Consider the following 19784-nt stretch of genomic DNA (forward strand, 5'->3'; position numbering starts at 1 on the left):
TGGAATATTGTCTACTCCGGGGGCCTTGTTTCGACTCAGGTCTTTCAGTGCTCTGTCAAACTCTTCACGCAGTATCGTATCTCCCATTTCATCTTCATCTACATCCTCTTCCATTTCCATAATATTGTCCTCAAGTACATCGCCCTTGTATAGACCCTCTATATACTCCTTCCACCTTTCTGCTTTCCCTTCTTTGCTTAGAACTGGGTTTCCATCTGAGCTCTTGATATTCATACAAGTCGTTCTCTTATCTCCAAAGGTCTCTTTAATTTTCCTGTAGGCGGTATCTATCTTACCCCTAGTGCCATGAGGTAAATTAAAGAAGCTATAAATTTTACAGCCATAGCGTCAGTACGACAATATCCAGACACCGTTTAATTTAAAAATGCTTTTTTATTCATAGTGACGTCGCACATACTGATTTATGTCGAACTAATTACTGCCACGTCAAACTAGCTTCAGCTTCTTAGCGGAAATGCTGCCGATGCCAGCCAAATAGCCTTCGAGGGCCCTACGAATGTTTCGCCGGCCTTGTGGGGGCTATGAAGGCCGACAGTTTCCGGGAAAGCTTTCCTCACCTGAATCAGGTATCATTTGGAGGGGAAATGCCTTGAGATGTAAGAATGGGTAACGATGCAGTCAGTTCGGACTACCGGATCGTTGGCATGTCGCTAGGTGTAAAGTAATTCTCCGAACCAATGACCTTCCACGTCGGCGTGCCTACAATTTGCAGCCACTGGAAGACATTTTTGTGGCTTCTGGCTGGCTTATAAGATTGAGTGTCCCGACCATTAAAGCGGAATCGGTTTATTTCCTCTCCTACCTGCAGACATTTACATAAGCACGTTCCTTAGCCGGGCATTGCCTTCATGACTGTCTTGCCTAGTACGGCATGTCTGATGAAAAGTTAGATGGCTTCAGAGAAGCTTCGATGAACGGAGGGAGATATTTACTGCAAAACACAAGTTACATACCCCAAACGAAGTGCCATCAAGTGACTTTTTTTCTGGATATTGTTATTATTACTGCGTCTTTTACAGCCACTCTATACGATGAACAAAGATGGGCCATTAGGTACTCTATGTGATACCTACAATCAACCGAAAACGCTGCCGCAGTTCTAATGAAAAGAAATGTTAGAGTGTGATACACGACAAACGGTGTTTTGTTTGACTTGTATTTGTTCACTGCTAACCCCTCAACGGTTTATTAGGCAAGGATATGGTAACAACTGACCAGTGTTCACAAAGGCGCTGTAACATTTTGTGCAAGGAAACAAACGTTATGACTATACAGTTTCTCGTCTTAATAAGAGATCTTAATGAGTGTTATGTGCTAATAGCATTAAAGTAACTTTCGTTTAGTCAACTAAGGAGTTACCTTACTACAGTGTGGTACAAATTTTGAGAAAATGACGAAGTTAAGAGCGGGTATATTATTACGGTTTAAAGTTCCAAACTTGTTACTTTCATCAATATTCTTAAAGTCTATATTTAAAAAACATCACTCATAGGTAAGTGGAGATAACAAGTAACAATCAGAACCCTCGACATGGCATTGTGAGCTTGCGATATAACTGTCGTTGTCTTCTCGTTGAATAACGCTATGTGCTGCACACTGAGGTGACAAAGGTCATGAGATACGTCATAATATCTCGTCGGACCTCAGTTCGACGTGACACGGACTCAAGAATTGGTTGGAAGTCTCCTGCAGAAATACTCGGCCATGTTGCCTCTACAGCAGTCCATAATTACGAATGGATATTCTGCACGAACTGACCTCTCGATTACGTCATATAAATACTCGAATCGATTCGATTCGGGTGATCTGCGTTCACAAATCATTCGCTCGAATTGTGCAGAACGTTCTCCAAACCAATCGCAAACAACAGTGGCCCCTTAACAACGCACATTGTCATCCATAAAAATTCTACCGTTGTTTGGGAACATGAATTCCACGAGTGAATACAAATGGTCTCCAAGTAGCCCAACATAACCATTTGCAGTCAGAGTTCAGTTCAGTTTGACCAGAAGACACAGTCCATTCCAGGTAAACACAACCCACACAATTATGGTGCTTACACGGTGCCTTTTTGACAACTAAGGTCCACGTTTTCGCGGGGTCTGCGCCACACTCGAACCCTACCATCAGCTTTTATCAACTGAAATCGGGACTCATCTGACCGGGTCACTATTTCCAGTCGTCTAGGGTCCAACCGATATGGTCACGAGCCCAAGAGAGCCGCTGCAGGCGATGTCGTGCAAAGGCTCTCGCGTCCGTCGTCTGCTGCCATAGTCCACTGACGCCAGGTTTTCGCCGCACTGTCCAAACGGAGACATTCTTCGTACGTTCGACATTGATTTTTGCGGTTATTTCAAGCAATGTCGCTTTTCTGTTAGCACTGACAAGTCTATGCAAACGCCGCTGCTTTCGGTCGTTAAGTAAGGATCGCCGGCTACTGTGTCGGCCGTGGTGAGAGGTAATGCCTGAAGTTTGGCATTCTCGGCACATTCCTGACACTGAGGACTGCGGAATATTTCATTTCCTAAATGTACGATATTGGAGTGCATGCGTCATTCCGAAATACGATGCAATGTTCCTTTGGAGATGCATACACACAACATTACATCGTAATCCGGAATAACATGGCCACTGCATTGTCGTATTTGTCCGCCGACTCCAGGCAAGCGACTTTTAAGTAAAACGGCTCCCCTGAATGGATATATATACAGGGTGTTTCAAAAATGACCGGTATATTTGAAACGGCAATAAAAACTAAACGAGCAGCGATAGAAATACACCGTTTGTTGCAATATGCTTGGGACAACAGTACATTTTCAGGCACACAAACTTTCGAAATTACAGTAGTTACAATTTTCAACAACAGATGGCGCTGCGGTCTGGGAAACTCTATAGTACGATATTTTCCACATATCCACCATGCGTAGCAATAATATGGCGTAGTCTCTGAATGAAATTACCCGAAACCTTTGACAACGTGTCTGGCGGAATGGCTTCACATGCAGATGAGATGTACTGCCTCAGCTGCTCAATTGTTTCTGGATTCTGGCGGTACACCTAGTCTTTCAAGTGTCCCCACAGAAAGAAGTCACAGGGGTTCATGTCTGGCGAATAGGGAGGCCAATCCACGCCGCCTCCTGTATGTTTCGGATAGCCCAAAGCAATCACACGATCATCGAAATATTCGTTCAGGAAATTAAAGACGTCGGCCGTGCGATGTGGCCGGGCACCATCTTGCATAAACCACGAGGTGTTCGCAGTGTCGTCTAAGGCAGTTTGTACCGCCACAAATTCACGAAGAATGTCCAGATACCGTGATGCAGTAATCGTTTCGGATCTGAAAAATGGGCCAATGATTCCTCTGGAAGAAATGGCGGCCCAGACCAGTACTTTTTGAGGATGCAGGGACGATGGGACTGCAACATGGGGCTTTTCGGTTCCCCATATGCGCCAGTTCTGTTTATTGACGAAGCCGTCCAGGTAAAAATAAGCTTCGTCAGTAAACCAAATGCTGCCCACATGCATATCGCCGTCGTCAATCCTGTGCACTATATCGTTAGCGAATGTCTCTCGTGCAGCAATGGTAGCGGCGCTGAGGGGTTGCCGCGTTTGAATTTTGTATGGATAGAGGTGTAAACTCTGGCGCATGAGACGATACGTGGAAGTTGGCGTCATTTGGACCGCAGCTGCAACACGGCCAACGGAAACCCGAGGCCGCTGTTGGATCACCTGCTGCACTAGCTGCGCGTTGCCCTCTGTGGTTGCCATACGCGGTCGCCCTACCTTTCCAGCACGTTCATCCGTCACGTTCCCAGTCCGTTGAAATTTTTCAAACAGATCCTTTATTGTATCGCTATTCGGTCCTTTGGTTACATTAAACCTCCGTTGAAAACTTCGTCTTGTTGCAACAACACTGTGTTCTAGGCGGTGGAATTCCAACACCAGAAAAATCCTCTGTTCTAATGAATAAACCATGTTGTCTACAGCACACTTGCACGTTGTGAACAGCACACGCTTACAGCAGAAAGACGACGTACAGAATGGCGCACCCACAGACTGCGACCGAGCGAGGTGGCGCAGTGGTTAGCACACTGGACTCGCATTCGGGAGGACGACGGTTCAATCCCGTCTCCAGCCATCCTGATTTAGGTTTTCCGTGATTTCCCTAAATCGTTTCAGGCAAATGCCGGGATGGTTCCTTTCAAAGAGCACGGCCGATTTCCTTCCCCATCCTTCCCTAACCCGAGCTAGCGCTCCGTCTCTAATGACCTCGTTGTCGACGGGACGTTAAACAACACTAACCTAACCTAACAGACTGCGTTGTCTTCTGTATCTTTCACATCACTTGCAGCGCCATCTGTTGTTGAAAATTGTAACTACTGTAATTTCGAAAGTTTGTCCGCCTGAAAATGTACTGTTGTCCCAAGCGTATTGCAACAAACGGTGTATTTCTATAGCTGCTCGTTTATTGGATGTACGAGTACAGCTTGTAGACACATGGTTGATGACACAGGGAAAGTCGTGAGTCGTTCTCGGATGACCTACTGATAAGGCGACCGCTAGCGATAAGGGAGAAGTCCGGTGCCAATATGTTTAATGTATTTCCGAAATAGAACGGCCCATGCGTCTAGCTCTAATTAACATTCCGCGTTCAGAGTCTGTTAGTTCCCGTCGTGCGGCCACAATCACGTCGGAAACCTTTTGATATGAATCATCTGAATATAAATCACAGCTCCGCCAAAGCACTGCCCTTTTGTACCTTGTGACGCGATACTACCGGTTCAAATGGTTCAAATGGCTCTGAGCACTATGGGACTTAACTTCTAAGGTCATCAGTACCCTAGAACTCAGAACTACTGAAACCTAACTAACCTAAGGACATCACATACATCCATGCCCGAGGTAGGATTCGAACCTGCGACCGTAGCGGTCACGCGGTTCCAGAGTGCAGCGCCTAGAAACGCACGGCCACACCGGCCGGCGATACTACCGCCATTTGTATATTTGCATATCGCTATTCCATGACTTTTGTGACTTCATTGTATTTTTCTTGCGGAATTTATTACTAGCAAGCATTTAGTGGACCGCTTTAGGCTTCATGTTGATTACTGCACAGTCCTGCGTGCCTATGTTACGATCATAAACTTTATTCAGTTGAAAGGCCTTGAGCTTTAGATGTGCTGTTTACTTGCACATTATTCTTTTAATAAATTTATTTATTTGATTTTCTCGTAGAATAATATTTTTATAAGAACGCAAGGCCATAACAATTGCAGTTAGAAATATGCACGTGCCAGAGTGTTCGAACGATATCGGTAAAACGTTAGAGTAGAGTAAGTCGTTAGCAACAAGCTATGGTATTAAATAGTCTGTCAGAAACTATAGTTTATCAGCGGAAATTTGCAAGGTTGACAGAATGGTGTTCGGCGAAATGAAGGCTTTGTAGTGTAAGTAAATCTTGTCAAACACAGAGAAGGTGTGAGAAGAGCAGTGGATACTGTGTGACGTCGTGCAGACCCACAGGTCGCTTTCGTCCCTTGCCAAAGACACTTGCTCTTATCGCTCCGCTAGTTAATATCCTAGTGGTCGCTATCAGTTATTACCTGAACTTACTAAATAATCGAGCCCAGTGGCGACATATTCCAAGTCTCTGGACACGCACTCCGGAGGACGCTGGTTGATATCCTAAGCGCCTGTGCAGATTTCAGATTTTCGGTGGTTTCTCCAAGTCGCTAAAGGCAAATCCCGGGCTGGTCGTTTGAAAAAGAAGAGAGGTTAAACGCCAGTCATCCTTCCTTCTGCGGATTCCTAACACGCCGAAGAGAGGTTTGTACCGGAATCGATAGTAGTCCGAGTAACGCAGTTTGTGCGCTTGTCATCCGTTTACAGAAAACGAACGTTAGAGTGCGACTCACTATATGCAGTTCAGAACTTCCAAGACATTCCTTCTCCTGTGTGTATAAAATGTGACATGGAAATAGGAGAAGCTGAGAGTGTAAAATTTCTGGGGATTACAACTTGATAATAAATTCAGTTGGGAACAACATACTAACGAACTGCTAAACCACCTAAAAGAGTCTGTGTTCGCAATGCGAATGATGTCAGACATAGGACATACATAAAAAAAACTGCCATATTTTGCTTATTTTCACTCCATTATGTCATATGGCATCATATTTTGGAGTAACCCCACAAACAGAGAAAAAAATTTTAGAGTACAGAAGCGTATAATAAGAGTAAAGAGTAGTGTAAATCCAAGAACATCATGTCGAAACCTATTCAAAGAATTGGGCATATTAACCACAACTTCTCAGTATATTTATTCCTTAATGAAGTTTGTTGTAAATAATGCATCTCTTTTTCCAACTAACTGCTTAGCACACAGTATCAATACTAGGAATAAGAACAATATACATAAAGATTTAAAATCACTTACTCTTCCCCAGAAAGAAGTCCAGTATTCAGCAACGCATATTTTCAGTAAGTTACCAGCAACCATTAAGAGTTTAGTTTCAGACAAGGCACAATTTAAACATAATTTAAAATAATTTTTGGTGGCCAACTCCTTCTATTCCATTCATGAGTTTCTCAACAAGTGCAGTAGAACATTTTAATGAAAATTTATTATACTTTAATTTTTGACAATACTTGGTTGTAACAGCCAAGTAACTACCTACCGTGTGAATGATGGATGTATGGGAAGCAAATGTAAGTCTTAAGTCTGTAAATAGTGGAAGTTTAATTTTAAATCTTGTACATAATCTGACTGTTCTTAACTGAGGATCACTGAAATGAATAATTTACTTTAATTTTTGACAATAGTTGGTTGTAATAGTCAAGAAACTAGCAAACGTCGGAATGATGGATTTAATGAAAGCAGATGTAAGTATTAAACCTGTAAATATTAGAAGTTTAATTTTAATTCATGTAGATAATTTTACTGTTCATTGACTGAGGATCATTAAAATTAATGAAACTCAAGTTTTTCCAATTACATGTTTGTAATGTGTTTATCTGACATGTTCCACACCCAGGAGGATTCCCTCTTTTATGGGTCTATGGAATGAATAATGAATCTCATCTAATCTAATCTAATAGGTACGTAAAATATTACCTAATTTGTAAATGTAACCTCTTAGTCGAGTAGTCGCGTGACATTCACTGGGATACATATTGGTGTGACAGAAAAAAAGTGAAGTAATGACGTAGTATACCATTTCCTGATCTCCCTCTCTGCTAGTTGTGACACAGAAGCCAGATTACGGATCCAATGGGAAGGGGGATTACAGGTCGATCTTTCATCGATCCTCATAAATGCGTGGTGTTCGGTTCCGACTAGGACGAGTAATTTTCCCACGAGTTGTGGCGTTTTCAGACACCCACTGCAAAGACACTTTTGAATGTCAATCCAGCAAGCAGCACCTCGCAGAAATGCGTTAAGCAGGAGCGGGAAATAGGCAATGAAAATGACTACATACAGCTCCTAATTCCGACTGTCTTTAACGCCAAAATGTTAAATAATGTCTTGGAGCATTTATGGCAGCTCTTGAAATGGAGGACTGCACTGTCCGTTCGCACGGGGTGTAGAAGTCGTCCACCCCCTGGTGCGAAGGTGTTTTCCTAGCGTATTTTGCGATCAACGGGGCAGTCGAGAGGTGGCGTAAGCGCATTTCCGTTCGCATTCACGTTTTGTAGGGGAGTGTTAACCGTTTGGCTTGTGTACAGGTGCTCAGCAGTCAGACACCTCACGTTTGGTTGTCAAGCCGAGTAGTTAGCTCGGCGATGCTGTTTGGTGAGGTTTTAATTGAACCCAATGAATTATATTCGTTTCCGTGGAAATCTGAGTGTGGTATACTGGTTTGGGTGCTGTGGTAGTGAGTATCGGCGGGAGCCGCTAGAGGCCAGTCACGGGCGGTGTACGAACTGTTGGCGGTGTACATATTACATTCCAGGACTCTCGGAATGTATCTGAAAGTGGTTGAATTGCTACAGGACTTTGCACTATTCGTTTTGAAATGGTTAATAGTGTAATCTTCTCTCGGGCGTCAAAGTGACGGGGAGACCGTTATCTACACTGTACACTGATTTTCGACGTGCAGCAGTGCAGAGAATTCATCCGGGACCGCCAAGAAACATTTCCTATCACATCTTCGCAGCAGTTCGAGGCGTAATCTGTCCCGCGCCACGCACACCGCCGTGGACTGTGGCGGCGAGGCGACGCCGCTGACGCCACAGAGGCTCCGAAGCGCGGAGTCCCGCCGCGGCTGACGGCAGCTGGCCAGCCTGCACGCTGTGCTGCAGTGAGTGGCGGCGGCCCGCGACTACTCACCATTTCGTCGAGGCTCTTGAGGTCGTTGGTGACGATCTGCGGCACGGGGCCGACGGGCGCGTCGAAGTCGTCGTCGTCGTCGTCGCTGTCGGCGCTCTCGGTGGCGACGCTGCTGGCGCGCTGCAGCGCCCGTTGCTCGGCCGCCATCTCGCGGTCGATCTCGCGCTCGAAGCGCACCAGCATGGGCGCCGCCATGCCGAACCTGCGGCACGCGTCCCCAGTCAACAAGAGCTTCTTCTGCTTTGGTCAGGTTGGTTCAAATGGCTCTGAGCACTATGGGACTTAACATCTGAGGTCATCAGTCCCCTACAACTTGGAACTACTTAAACCTAACTAACCAAAGGACATCACACACAACCATGCCCGAGGCAGGATTCGAACTTGCGACCGTAGCGGTCGCGCGGTGCCGGACTGAAGCGCCTAGAACCGCTCGGCCATTTTGGTCTGGGACAACAGACGACACCGTCCCGGGTATAAACTGAAAACAGGACCAAACGCCTGGCTCCGACCTAGGTTTCAGGGAGGCTCCCCTTGATCATCAGACGAATGCTGCAACTGCAAAACCTGTCCCAAATACTGACAATCGGGAACGACATCCTTCCACCATCACTTTACTAGGCTACTATTTTGAAAAGAACAAGTTCCTATAACAGCCACCAACGTCTCATGGGTAGTGAATGATTAAAAAAAAAAAAAAAAAAAAAAGGAGCAACATGGCGGCCACTCCGCGTTGGAGACATTGGCGTGATCTACAGTGCATCATCATAAATGCGCCTCCCTTACCGCCGGCCGAAGTGGCCGCGCGGTTCTGGCGCTGCAGTCTGGAACCGCGCGACCGCTACGGTCGCAGGTTCGAATCCTGCCTCGCGCATGGATGTGTGTGATGTCCTTAGGTTAGTTAGGTTTAAGTAGTTCTAAGTTCTAGGGGACTGATGACCTCAGAAGTTAAGTCCCATAGTGCTCAGAGCCATTTGAACCATTTGAACCTCACTTATCGGAGGAAGAAAATGCTAACGCACAAGAGCGTTCTCTGAGCTGTCGCGTACTTTATGTTCGAGTTAATCAGGGCATAAATAAAGAAACTAAAAACAGTTTATCTACCAGAAAGCGCTTTCTAGCCGTACATAGCGAACTACATGATACTAGCTTGTGGCGTACTCGAAAACACGTCAGGTAAAACTACAATTCTAATCCTAACAAATTTGTGTATTTTCACTTTCTTCTGCCGACCCCTTCAACTGGGAACTGTGTTTCTTTCTAACTAACAATGACAACACATAACGCATATCAGGCTATATTGATTGGTGTCTTCATTCATTCCTGCCACCAACAACTCATTTCCTGACTAATTATATTCCTGCGTACATGTGCTCGTTTGCTTTCTGTGGAGAGGTCATTTTGATTCCAAAAGGACAAACTGTGCGTACTGTTACACCCGATTGTTCCTCATTAAAGGATCCAATTTATTTACCTGTAGTACGAATGACAACTTACAACGTTCAATAGTGATAAAAAATGAAAACGAATATTGGTACTTTTCGTGTTAAAACTGAACTTCCTGTAATAGTGGCGAGTTTTAGTCTCACTTTTCATCGCCAGAGGAGGTCTCTCTTTGTGTGTGTGTGTGTGTAGAGAACGTAGTTGACCAACATAAGGATTTTTCTAATATTGATTATCCACACTTGTTACGGTTATTGCACTGCGCACTGTTTACACTCATTACGGTCTAAATGCATTAATCTTTTTGTGTCGAAATTTGTTTGTATTTTTCGTGAAGACTGTTTAATAAAGTTACTGGATAGGTCTAGGTTAATTCTTTATTAGCTAGGTGTTAAGTCCAATAGCACATATGTCAGACTAAAGTGCATGATTTCTTTAGCATATTTTTGAGGAGATTCAATGCACCGGAAGGTACGGTTGAACCTACCCGTAGGGTATCCGACAGTTTTCACTTAACCCAGTAGCCCGCTAAGGAACCCGCGCCACAGCGCCGCCAGAGTTTTAACAAAACCTCTCCAGTGAGTGACGTCTGCCACTGACGCTGTACGAGCGTCTCCGTAACGCACTAGCGCATGCTGAACGGATTCGTGACGAAACGCGCTGCTCTTCTTTGTATTTTCCCTATTTCCTGTAGCAGACCCATTATGTGTGCGTCTGACGAACTTTAAAGTATGTCGAAGGAGAGGTTCGTAAGCCACATTTCCCATGGGAGAATTACGTCTCCTCAAGATTATTGCAACAAACTGAAAGAAAATAAGCACTGCGCTGCTGAAGTATACAAAACAGACGATCGAATGAGTTGAGGGATTGCAGTATTTATGAACCAGAAGGTCATTCATCGTTTACGACTCAAAGTGCATAACGAATACCCTAACCAGTCAAAAGAGTGGGACACTCTACGTAGCCTATAGCAGGACTCGTTGAGAAATCCGATAAGTCGGAGAACCGTCGTGCCGGCCAATCTGGACGTGGCTTTTAGGCGGTTTCCCACACCCGGGTCGGTACCTATGCTCCGCCTCACTTATGCCATTCGCAAATATTTAAAAAACTCTCGCACGCTTTCATGTGATGCGGCACTAGAGGCAGACAGCTGGGATAGTCAGATCCCGTCCGGCTGGAAGAAGTCGTGAGAGAGGGCAGAAGGGGTCGCGACAATCCACCGACTCTCTACCACCGGCATTGGCGAATCCGCAAATCAACACGCCGACCCCGTGCAGATAGGGGGTAAAGGCCAGAAAAGAGAAGAAGAATAAATTAATGAACATTTCGTCGAAAGGGACGGCATTATGAGGGCTGCGACTGTTGATAAATACAAGTAAAACAGTTTCTGCGTTAGTCAGCTATTTATTTGCCACTACGCGTTTCGATGGTTCACACCATTCTCTTGAAGTGGAGAACTGTTTATTTATATAGTTGGTACGACACTCAGACTGATCGTCAGAGATTCGTGCTTTTTTAACTTCAAAAGAGCCTTTTCTTCTTCTTCTTCTTCTGCTTTACGGCCTCATTGGACCACTTCAGTCAATCATTTCTGGTCCTCTTCTTGGTATTTTCCCCTTCCGAGTGGCCCAGTATCTCTTCATTCGTTCCGATGCTTTTCGTAGTTCCTTATCTGTAAATACCCTTTTCATTGTATGTCGTTTGTCAATTTTTGGTTTAAATCTTATTTCTGTGTCCCTCAACTTCTTTAAATTTGGCGTTTTGTTCTGCAAATCATCCAGAGTTATTTCCAGTTCTTCCATATCCTCTCTTATTTCCTTAAGCCATCCTCCTTGTTGTTTCAAATTCCAGAGTTTCTCAATAATTTTCCTTGATAATCTGGTTTCTGGTGTCCTCAGAATGTGACCACAAAAAGAGATCCTTTTCTTTCGTATAGTATCAGTGATGGGCTCCAGTTCTCTGTATACCACTTCATTTGGAACTATCCGCCATTGGCCAACTTTTTGATATTTCTTATTTATGCATGTTCTAGCAATTCTTCTCTCTACTTTTAAAATTTTGCCAATTCTGTTTTTCTGGGTGACTTTAAAAAGAGTTTCACTTCCGTATGTAACCTCTGGTTGAACCACCGTCTTGTAATGTTTTAATTTTGTTTTAATTGATAGACTTTTTTATTGTACGTAGACCATGTTAGTTTTTGAGCTTTTATCATTTATTAGTTCTTGCTCGCCATGCAGGTTTCTCGTCCAATTTATGTGTTATAATTTCACCCAGGTATTTAAATTGTTTCACTATTTTAATTTCCCTATTGTTCACTGTGATGTGATCTATTACAAGTGGATCCGTTACCATTATTTCAGTCTTTTCAAATGATATCTGGAGTCCTAATTTTTGTGCTATATTTTGTAAGCTTGTTATTTGTTTCGTGGCTTCCTGAATGTTATTAGCTAGTAATGCTAGGTCATCAGCAAATCCCAAGCAATTTAGGTTTATTTTATCTTTCTTAGTTCCAATTTTAATATTCATAGGGTTTTCCTTGTACCATTCTCTCATTACATATTCAAGAGCACAATTGAATAGCAATGGTGATAAACAATCTCCCTGTCTCAACCCTGTTTTAATCGTAAATGGTTCAGATATTTCTCCTCTAAATTTTACTTTGGATTTGGTGTTTGTTAAGGTTAACTGTATCATTTTTATTAATTTAGGATGAAGTCCAAAATTCCTTAATATTTTCATCATTGAAGATCTATGGATGCAATCATACGACTTTTTGAAATCTACAAAGGTTATGACTAGTTGTTTTTGCCTTCTTTTGTAGACATCCATAACTAACTTCAAGGTGATTATCTGTTCTGGGCAGCTTCTCCAGGATCTAAATCCTCCTTGATATTCTCCCAGTTCCAGTTCTAATTGATCTTTACAGCGGTTGTATAGTATTCTTGACATGATCTTATACGTGCAGTCCAAAAGGGAAATTCCTCTATAGTTGTCTGGATTTGATTTTTCTCCTTTCTTATGTAATGGATGTATTATAGCAGTAGTCCAATTTTCTGGTAATTTCTCTTCATTCCAGATTTTTACTATGCATTGGTGTAATGCTATCTTTACTGTTTCTGCTGCATATTTCCAAAGTTCAGCAAACGTTTGATCTTCTCCACTTGCTTTGTAGTTTTTGAGTTCTTTCAAAGCTCTGTAGACCTCATTAATTGTAGGTGGATTTATATTTTCTGCTGGTGTTTTAATTGGGGTTTCTGTGTTTATCTGAGAAGTTCTGGGGGATCTTCACAATTTAGTAACTTGTTAAATGTTTCTGCTAGAATTTCTGTATTTTTACTATTGCTATGGGCTAGGTTATTATCTTTATCTTTTAACATTAATGTTGGAGGATCATATCTTTGTAATTGTCTGCCAAATATTTTGTAATAGTCTCTTGAGTTTGTTTTTTCACTATTTGTTTCTATCATTAGAAGTATATCTTTTTGGTACTGACGTTTAACTCTCCTTATTATTTTTTGTGTTGTCTTCCTTTGTTTTGTGAGTTCCAAACATGATTTTTCTGTTTTTTCATTTTGATGCCTTAACCAGCCTTGGTGTCGATCCAACACTGCTTCATCACATTCATCGTTCCACCACTGGTGTTTTTTCCTTGGATTTATAGGGGCAACTTGTTCAGCTGTTTGTTTCAAACTGGGAATTATTTCTTCCAGATCATCTGTTATTTTTATATCCCTGGTTTGTGCTTCATAATCCTCATTTTGTATCAGTTTATGAGGTTCATAGGTTCTCTTCTTCTTCTGGTGGGATTTTTTCTTTGCTAATGGGGTTAATTTAATTTTAATTTTTATCATGTAATGATCTGATCCGGTATCTGTCCCTCTCAGTACTTTCACATTGTAAATTTCCTTGTGGTAATTCTTATCCATGCAGACATGGTCCAGTTGCCATTCTCCTTTTTTCCAGTCTGGATGTTTCCAAGTTTTTAGTTTACTTGGTCTTCTCTTAAAATACACTCCTGGAAATGGAAAAAAGAACACATTGACACCGGTGTGTCAGACCCACCATACTTGCTCCGGACACTGCGAGAGGGCTGTACAAGCAATGATCACACGCACGGCACAGCGGACACACCAGGAACCGCGGTGTTGGCCGTCGAATGGCGCTAGCTGCGCAGCATTTGTGCACCGCCGCCGTCAGTGTCAGCCAGTTTGCCGTGGCATACGGAGCTCCATCGCAGTCTTTAACACTGGTAGCATGCCGCGACAGCGTGGACGTGAACCGTATGTGCAGTTGACGGACTTTGAGCGAGGGCGTATAGTGGGCATGCGGGAGGCCGGGTGGACGTACCGCCGAATTGCTCAACACGTGGGGCGTGAGGTCTCCACAGTACATCGATGTTGTCGCCAGTGGTCGGCGGAAGGTGCACGTGCCCGTCGACCTGGGACCGGACCGCAGCGACGCACGGATGCACGCCAAGACCGTAGGATCCTACGCAGTGCCGTAGGGGACCGCACCGCCACTTCCCAGCAAATTAGGGACGCTGTTGCTCCTGGGGTATCGGCGAGGACCATTCGCAACCGTCTCCATGAAGCTGGGCTACGGTCCCGCACACCGTTAGGCCGTCTTCCGCTCACGCCCCAACATCGTGCAGCCCGCCTCCAGTGGTGTCGCGACAGGCGTGAATGGAGGGACGAATGGAGACGTGTCGTCTTCAGCGATGAGAGTCGCTTCTGCCTTGGTGCCAATGATGGTCGTATGCGTGTTTGGCGCCGTGCAGGTGAGCGCCACAATCAGGACTGCATACGACCGAGGCACACAGGGCCAACACCCGGCATCATGGTGTGGGGAGCGATCTCCTACACTGGCCGTACACCACTGGTGATCGTCGAGGGGACACTGAATAGTGCACGGTACATCCAAACCGTCATCGAACCCATCGTTCTACCATTCCTAGACCGGCAAGGGAACTTGCTGTTCCAACAGGACAATGCACGTCCGCATGTATCCCGTGCCACCCAACGTGCTCTAGAAGGTGTAAGTCAACTACCCTGGCCAGCAAGATCTCCGGATCTGTCCCCCATTGAGCATGTTTGGGACTGGATGAAGCGTCGTCTCACGCGGTCTGCACGTCCAGCACGAACGCTGGTCCAACTGAGGCGCCAGGTGGAAATGGCATGGCAAGCCGTTCCACAGGACTACATCCAGCATCTCTACGATCGTCTCCATGGGAGAATAGCAGCCTGCATTGCTGCGAAAGGTTGATATACACTGTACTAGTGCCGACATTGTGCATGCTCTGTTGCCTGTGTCTATGTGCCTGTGGTTCTGTCAGTGTGATCATGTGATGTATCTGACCACAGGAATGTGTCAATAAAGTTTCCCCTTCCTGGGACAATGAATTCACGGTGTTCTTATTTCAATTTCCAGGAGTGTACGTCGACTTTGAGATCATGTCATGGTTTCTGCAAAATTCCACTAGTCTTATGCCATTTTTGTTTGTTCTTCTTTGTGCTGTCCATTTCCCTATTATGTCTCTATATCTCTTTTCCCTTCCTAACTGGGCATTGAAGTCTCCAATTAAAATTTTGATGTGATTTTTATTAATGTTATTCGTCGTTTGATCTGAGAGCTCCCAAAGTTTTTCTACCTCTTCTCTGTGTTCTTTTTTATTATTTTTATCATTTGTTGGGGCATGGGCATTTATTATTGTGTACATTTTATTTGCAGCTTTTAGAGTTAATGTTGAGAGCCTGGGAGATTGCGCTTTAAATTCTATTATGGACTCTATTATTTTCAGACTCACTACGAATCCAGTTCCAAATTGTGGACACTGTTTCATGACTCTTTTCCCTGGTATTCCCTTATAAATCCTATATCCTTGTGATTCTATCGGCTCCTGATCAGTATTTCTCATTTCTTGAAGTCCGGTTATGAGAATCCCCTTGCGATCCATTTCATCCATCAGAATTTTGAGTTTGCTTGGTTGTATGAGGGAATTTATATTGTGTGTCGCAATGTAGTTTATTTGTCCTGTCTTGAGTTTTGGTCGTCTGTCCGTTTTGGGTATTTTCAGATGCTCCGACTCATCCAAGTTATCTTTCAGGTGACTGCCCACCGTATCCGAGTGCAGTCTTCCTTGGTTATTGCCAAGCGGTGGATTATTCCTTGAAAGATTTTGACTTTCAAAGGTAGTCAACCTTGTATGGAGCAAGCTCCTTTTCTAAATAAATAATTTTATTATTAGCAAAAGACTCAAAATTACCTATACTGCCTTTGGTCTACTACTGTGCAAAAATGTCTGTACTCTTCACCAACACCAACTACGTAAAGAAACAATTCTCCAACCGAAGATAACGTTTGAACGAACGAAACGAGTAGTGGCAAATTAAACTATTAATGGATTGACTGACGGAGAAACTGTTTTATTTGGGGAATACGTTAAACTTTGATATAGTTCACTTTCTTCTTTTTTTTTGTATCTGGATTTAATCAATGGGTGCCGGCGGAGGTGGCCGAGCGGTTCTAGGCGCTACGATCTGGAACGGCGCGACCACTACTGTCGTAGGTTCGAATCCTACCTCGGGCATGGATGTGTGTGATGTCCTTAGGTTAGTTAGGTTTAAGTAGTTCTAAGTTCTAGGGGACTGATGACCTCAGAAGTTAAGTCCCATAGTGCTCAGAGCCATTTGAACCATTTGAACCAATCAATGGGTTGTATGATCTTCGTTAGTCTATAACTCTATAGAAAACATTTGAAGTTAATTAAATAAAATCTTGGCGCGGATAACGGTCTGGTCACGTGCCTCTCTGACTCTCTCTCTCTCTCTCTCTCTCTTTAGGATGTTTCTCAGCTGCGGTTATGCCACTGTGTTCGGTACTACAGTTAGCCTTGTCCGGTAGCAACGTCAGTAGCATAGCGCCCCTACCGCCTGTGTGAAACCTCAGCGCAACGGCGCCGTGGAGACACGCCGGCGCCCGCCGTCCTCTTACGTGACAGGCAGACGGGCGGACAGGCAACGGGGCGGCACCAGAGCCCCGTCATTATAAACACGCCCCCTGTTTACGGAACGGACCCAGTTGTTTGCTCCGGCGTCAGCCCAGACAGGAAGCGGGCCCTAATGAACGCTCCAGGCTCACCACCGCACGCACGGAAATAAAACGGACCGAGGAGACACCATACTAATTCTCCAGAACACACTTCCTGTCCACAAGGAAATACAAAAACACAAGGCACCCGCCCCGCCCCTTAGTCCGGCAGTTTAAGGCAACGCGCTAGCCGACAGGTCTCTGCCTCACTTCGTCATGGTATTCCCGCGCACAATGCCTGCAACGTTACAAATGCCTGTACACTTTTACATAGCGCTTCTGCCGAGGAGTTGGGAGAGGTAATGGTTGAAAACCTAAAAGAAAGAGTAACACTCTTATTTTTCCTCACGATCGCTGAAACGAAATTACCTCTTGGCGATAAAGTACAGGAAGCAGGTCGAACTGCTGTTACACTAATCGTCGTCGAGTGTCTTTTCTCTGGTGTTTCTGAAACCATTTTTAGTTTGTTTCTTGTGATGTGTAGGTGGATTCCTCACAAACAACAACTACTCGTCAAGTTTCCCAAGCAACACCCTGAAACGGAATATTTGGCGTTCCGTCGTTAATTATAAGACAAATCAATTGATTTATACGATACTGCAACCCCACGGCCAACTTCTGCCACTCCAGAAATAACAGCCATTCTGGCCATGAGCTTCAAAATGTGTAATTATTCAACAAGTTATCCATAATGTGAACTAAATACATTGTAACTTAACACTGAGTTATTGTTTAATAGTAACTGTCCCATAATCGTTATCGACAATGATTTTAGTCTATGTACATTTCTTAATATTTAACGTCCGTAAACATGATCATGATGGTATTTATTGTCCTAAAGCTAAATTAAGTTTCTATTGAGTTCCTAAAAAATAAAACCACCCTGAAATGAAATCATCATATACAATACATTAAATGACACTCCTGATTCCTCACAAGCGTTCCTTAGAACTATCGACTTTTCGCTCCTTCTCTGCCTCTCTCGAGAATTCAATCTCCCTATCAAACTGTCGATAGCAAAACGCCAATCCTGTTTGATTCTTCGCCCGCAACTCGTGGTGGTGCGGTAGCGTTCTCGCTTCCCGCGCCCGGGTTCCCGGGTTCGATTCCCGGCGGGGTCAGGGATTTTCTCTGCCTCGTGATGGCTGGGTGTTGTGTGATGTCCTTAGGTTTAAGTAGTTCTAAGTTCCAGGGGACTGATGACCGTAGATGTTAAGTCCCATAGTGCTCAGAGCCATTTTTTTTTGTTTGATTCTTCGTCTGGTGCAGCCCTCCAGAGACAGAAACAGGGATCATCGGCGGGATGTACGAATGTTTTACTCCATTTCAAAGCAAAATTAATGGCACACGTCGTTCTGTTACTCGGGTAGTAACTGACTGTTGCCTACATGGTGACCGAGCGAGGTGGCGCAGTAGTTAGCACAATGGACTCGCATTCCGGAGGACGACGGTTCAATCCGGCGTCCGGCCATCCTGATTTAGGCTTCCGTGATTTCCCTAAATCGCTCCAGACAAATGTCGGGATGGTTCCTTTGAAAGGGTACGGCCGATTTGCTTCCCCGTCCTTCCCTAATCCAATGAGACCGATGATCTCGCTGTCTGGTCTCCTCCCCCAAACAATCCAACCCAACCCCTACATGGTGACTTTACGAGTCATTAAGCGCACTGTCTCTGGTGTTTCGGTAGGCATTTGCTATTTCGATTTAGTAATGGTGTGTTTAATGCGACATGTCGTTACAATTATTTTCAAACGGTGAGATTTTGTTTGCGCATTCAAGACAGCGGTCCCAGATTAGTCTACTGCGATGCTGGGTTTATCGATAAGTATTAGCAGGGACAGTAAAACGGAAAGAATAAACAGGACTCCATCAGCGCATTAGGAGTGGGCGTGGTGCGGGCTGGCACACGGCGCGAGGGCTAGAGACTGACAAGGACTGCACGCTATTGCAACTGGCTGTCTGTTGATACCAGACAACAGGAAAGTACAGAGGCATCACCACTGCAAATGTTCCTGGTGGCACTCAGTGCACAAGCTGTGATGACAAGAACGTACAGAATTGCATTGGGCGTGGGGGAGATCAGTGAAGTACTTGAGCGCAAAAGTTTTGATCCGCCTGTACGGTTTTTCTGCACACTGCAGGGTGCTCTGCTGTGGCGACAGTAAATTTCAATGCTGGGCCATCAACAAGTGTCAGCATGCGAACCATTCTACGAAACATCATCGATATGCGCTTTCGGAGCCGAAGGCTCACTCGTGTACCCTTGATGACTGCGCGACACGAAGCTTTACGCCTGGCCTGGGCTAGTCAAGATGGGACTTTGATGCCTGGAAACATGGTGCTTGGTCGGAAGAGTCTCGGTTCAAATTGTCGCGAGTGGATGGACGTGTACCGGTATGGAGACAACATCAGGAATCGCCGGACCCCGCATGTCAGCAGGGGACTGTACAAGCTGGCAGAGGCTCTGTAATGGTGTGGGGTGTGTGCAGTTGGAGTGATATGGGAGCCCTGATACGTCTAAATACGATTCTGACAGGTAACACGTACGTAAGTATGCTGTCTGATCACCTGCGTCCATTCATGTTCATTGTGCATTCCGGCGGACTTGGGCAAATCCAGCAGGACAATGCGACACTCCACATGTCCAGAATTGCTACAGAGTGGCTCCAGGAACACTGTTCTGAGTTTAAACACTTCCGCTGGCCACCAAACTCCCCAGACATGAACGTTATTGAGCACATCCGGGATGCCTTGCAACGTACTGTTCAGAAGAGACCTCCACCCCCTCGTATTCTTACGGATTTATGGACAGACCTCCAGGAATCATGGTGTCTGTTTCCTCCAGCACCACTTCTGATATTAGTCGAGTCCATGCCACGTCATGTTGCGGCACTTCTGCTTGCGCGCGG

At 44.7% G+C, this 19784-nt stretch overlaps 1 protein-coding gene across 1 annotated transcript in view; it reads right to left on the reverse strand.

The window, feature by feature from the left end:
• Positions 1 to 19784, reverse strand: part of LOC126419733 (GAS2-like protein pickled eggs) — an 817704-nt gene that overhangs the window by 384601 nt on the left and 413319 nt on the right. The window contains exon 4 of the mRNA XM_050086911.1: positions 8351 to 8552. Within this exon, the coding sequence (XP_049942868.1) occupies positions 8351 to 8552 (202 nt within the window). The remainder of the gene's footprint in view (positions 1 to 8350; positions 8553 to 19784) is intronic.

This window comes from Schistocerca serialis, chromosome 9, assembly GCF_023864345.2.
Source record: "Schistocerca serialis cubense isolate TAMUIC-IGC-003099 chromosome 9, iqSchSeri2.2, whole genome shotgun sequence".
Taxonomy (NCBI): Eukaryota; Metazoa; Arthropoda; class Insecta; order Orthoptera; family Acrididae; genus Schistocerca; species Schistocerca serialis.